The following is a 3023-nucleotide window of genomic DNA, read 5'->3' as shown; positions in this document are numbered from 1 at the left end:
TTGCAACTAAAGAAAGAGGCAAAAAAATAGGGAGTCTGCCATTCCTTGTGCACCAGAGAGAAAGCAAGATCATTCTTGCTTGCAGTAGCAGTCCAAGAAAAAAGTAGCTACCTACCACAGCGTGACCTCTGCAATTTGTGAGCAAATATTTGAAATCATGTATATAGTCAACATTTGAAAGCATGTATATAGTCAACATCTGATCTATATATGTCTACTAAGAGTGTTTGTGTTCATCTGGGTGTCAGATGTTGAAAGTTTGTAAGTGAATATCAAACTATCCTAGGTCAGAGCTGGTCAGCTCTGGGTGTCAGCTGCTGTTAAAAGTTTGTAAGTGAAGATCCAAGCTTTCCTAAGTTAGAGCTGACCTGGGAGGATGTCTTAAGTAATCATAGCTATACAGTTTGAAGTATTTGGGGTGTGTTCAAGTGTCCACAAGTGTCCAACTAAGGATCAGGGGATATCAGTTGAGTAGATTAGTACCTTTTGCTAGTGTTTATGTTGGATTGTACTGCTTGGTGTTTATCCCCTCCTCACAGTGGTATGTTTCAGACGGGCTATAGAGGCAGGTCACCCGAACACATCAACGGATCTCAATTCAAAAGAAAACTCAATTTAATTTGAACTTAATATTCAAATGGATCCTAGAAACATAAAGAAACTCATGGTGGTAAATGAACACCTTGAAAGGTGTGTGTTAATCTCTTGAGTTTTTTCTAGATGGTAGAGTATATAACTCTAGATTTAGACTAAATGGAAACATTATAGATAGAATGTCATGAAATATATTAAATTATATCAAGTATCTTCCTCCTATTACTTTGGTATTTGAGACTTAACTTAATATATCTTCTTTGTATTTTTGCCAGTGTGAATTTGGGCTTAATATTCAAATGGTTTTTGGAAAGAATAAGAAAGCCATGCTGAATTCTAAATAGACCTTGAAGGTTGATTGTTAATCTCTTGACTTGTTTCTAGATGGCACACCAAATTACTTTAAATTTAGACTAAATGGAAACATTATAGGTAGAAGGTCAAAAAGCACGTTAAATTGTATTAGGTCTACTTTGGCATTTGAGGCTTCACTTAACTCCATATATGTAGATTTAATTCTTGAGAAATCATACTCTACTAAACAATGCACGAAAATTAAAGAAAGCTATGGGCAGTGGAATTTTCGAAGCACGAAAAAGATGTGCTGCTGCTGCTATGCGTGTGATAGTTCGTCATCTTCTTCACTTCATATTTGACCCGGAACCATGGGTCCCTAATCTCGTCTAATATAAGTGTAAAACACTTATATTAGAAACACTTCATCTACTTGAAGCCTAGCACAGTAATTAGAAAAACCATGTCTGCTGAAGGGAGCGGTGCTAGTGTGAAGGTGCTTAGCACCTGGGTAAGCATGTTTGGCATGAGAGTGATCATTGCCCTCAAGGAGAAAGGCGTGGAGTACGAGTATCAGGAGGAGGATCTAAGCAACAAGAGCAAGCTGCTGCTGGACTCCAACCCTGTGCACAAGAAGATACCCGTGCTGATCCACAACGGCAAGCCCATACGCGAGTCTCTCATCATAGTGCAGTACATTGATGAGGCCTGGCCAGCTGTGGACGGGAAGGCAGCTAGTTTGCTCCTCCCCAAGGACCCTTACCAACGAGCCCTTGCCCGCTTCTGGTAAGACTATATTGACAAGAAGGTAAGTAAGAAGCTCACAGACAACAACCCACACACAAAGCTATAGCTTCTGCAAACTTTGATGCAAAATTTTTTTTTTTCTTGCTGCAGATTTATGATGCTGGCAAGCGCATCGTAAAGAGCCCCGAGGAGGACGCCAGGGAGCAGGGAAAGAAGGAGCTCGCTGATTGCTTCGTGACCCTGGACGGCGCCCACCTTCAGCTGTCTGGTGGGGCGGCCCCTTACTTCGGTGGGAACAGCATCGGCCTTGTGGACATCGCCCTTGCCCCTTTCATACCCTGGTTCGACGCCTTACAGACCTTGGGTGGCTTCCAGCTGCCGGACCAAACCCAGTGCCCCCACCTGCATGCATGGATAAAAACCATCTTAGAGTACCCTAGTGTGAAAGACGCCATGACTCTGGCACCCTCTCACAAAATTCTGGAAGAAGTCAGCCACCGGATCAGAAACAGAGTCATCGGAGCTTAGAGTTAGTAGGCAGAGCTTTCAATAAAGTAACGAGAGGTTCTTCTCCTATCAGGAGCAGTGTTCGAAAAAAACCCGGGTATAGTGTAATTTGCACCTTCAGATTTTTAAAATTACCTTCAAATTTGAAACTTAAGGGTATAAAAACCTGCAGATTTTGAGGGGTTGTAGAAAAAAACCTTCAAAATTTGAAAATTTTCTTTATAAATAATTTCACAAGTCGTCATTCACGGTGTGGACACCTTTCTCTCTCTCTTTTTTGCCCTCCCCCCTCTCTCTCTCCCACGCTCTTTGTCCACCCCTGCAGCGGCTCTCACCCATATCTGACAAGGTTGACCTCTCTCTCTCTCTCTCTCTCTCTCTCTCTCTTCCTCCCTCCCCCTCTCTCTCTCCCCCCCACTCTTCCACCGCCCGCACTTTGCCAAGTCCCCGGCTGCTTGGCCAAACCCCTGGGGCTAGCCGATAGCCTGCCCAACCCTTCTATGGGCTGGTGGGCAAAGCCTAGGGCCTTTGTTGGCCCCTTGGGGTGGCCACCTCTTCTTGCGAGCACAATACAACACATGCATCGTTGCTAACAATGCCTTTAGTTTTGACTTGTTCAGTGGCATCATCTCCAATATCGTATGTCTAGTTAGGCATGTGCTCCTCATCATAATCGTCGCTTTCTATGCGCTTTAGAATTCTTTTGTTGTAGTACATGTACACCAATTTCTCAGCCCTACTTGCATTCCACCTTAGTTTAGCATTGTGATTAGTGTAGGATTAGTTTATGATTAGGTAAATATCTTGTTATTAGGAAGTTGTTTAGGAGAGTTTGACCTATGACTCTCAACATGGTATCAGAGCTAGTGTGAGGCTCTCTA

At 43.2% G+C, this 3023-nt stretch overlaps 1 protein-coding gene across 1 annotated transcript; it reads left to right on the top strand.

Moving 5' to 3' along the window:
• Positions 1-1203: 1203 nt before the first annotated feature.
• On the top strand, positions 1204-2291 carry LOC147633086 (glutathione S-transferase U20-like). Its single transcript, XM_086806094.1, has 2 exons — positions 1204-1696; positions 1786-2291. The coding sequence occupies exon 1, from the start codon at positions 1352-1354 to the stop codon at positions 1676-1678; it is 327 nt and encodes a 108-aa protein (XP_086662220.1). The 5' UTR covers positions 1204-1351; the 3' UTR covers positions 1679-1696; positions 1786-2291.
• Positions 2292-3023: the final 732 nt, after the last annotated feature.

Source organism: Cibotium barometz, chromosome 12 (genome assembly GCF_041138505.1).
Source record: "Cibotium barometz isolate CiBa-2024 chromosome 12, ASM4113850v1, whole genome shotgun sequence".
In the NCBI taxonomy this organism is placed as follows: Eukaryota; Viridiplantae; Streptophyta; class Polypodiopsida; order Cyatheales; family Cibotiaceae; genus Cibotium; species Cibotium barometz.
The sequence above is the reverse complement of the archived record's forward strand: the minus strand, read 5'-3'. Positions and strand labels throughout refer to the sequence as shown.

Excerpts from the sequence above, each read along its gene's own strand:
- LOC147633086 (XM_086806094.1), top strand. The coding sequence starts at position 1,352 with ATGTCTGCTGAAGGGAGCGGTGCTAGTGTGAAGGTGCTTAGCACCTGG.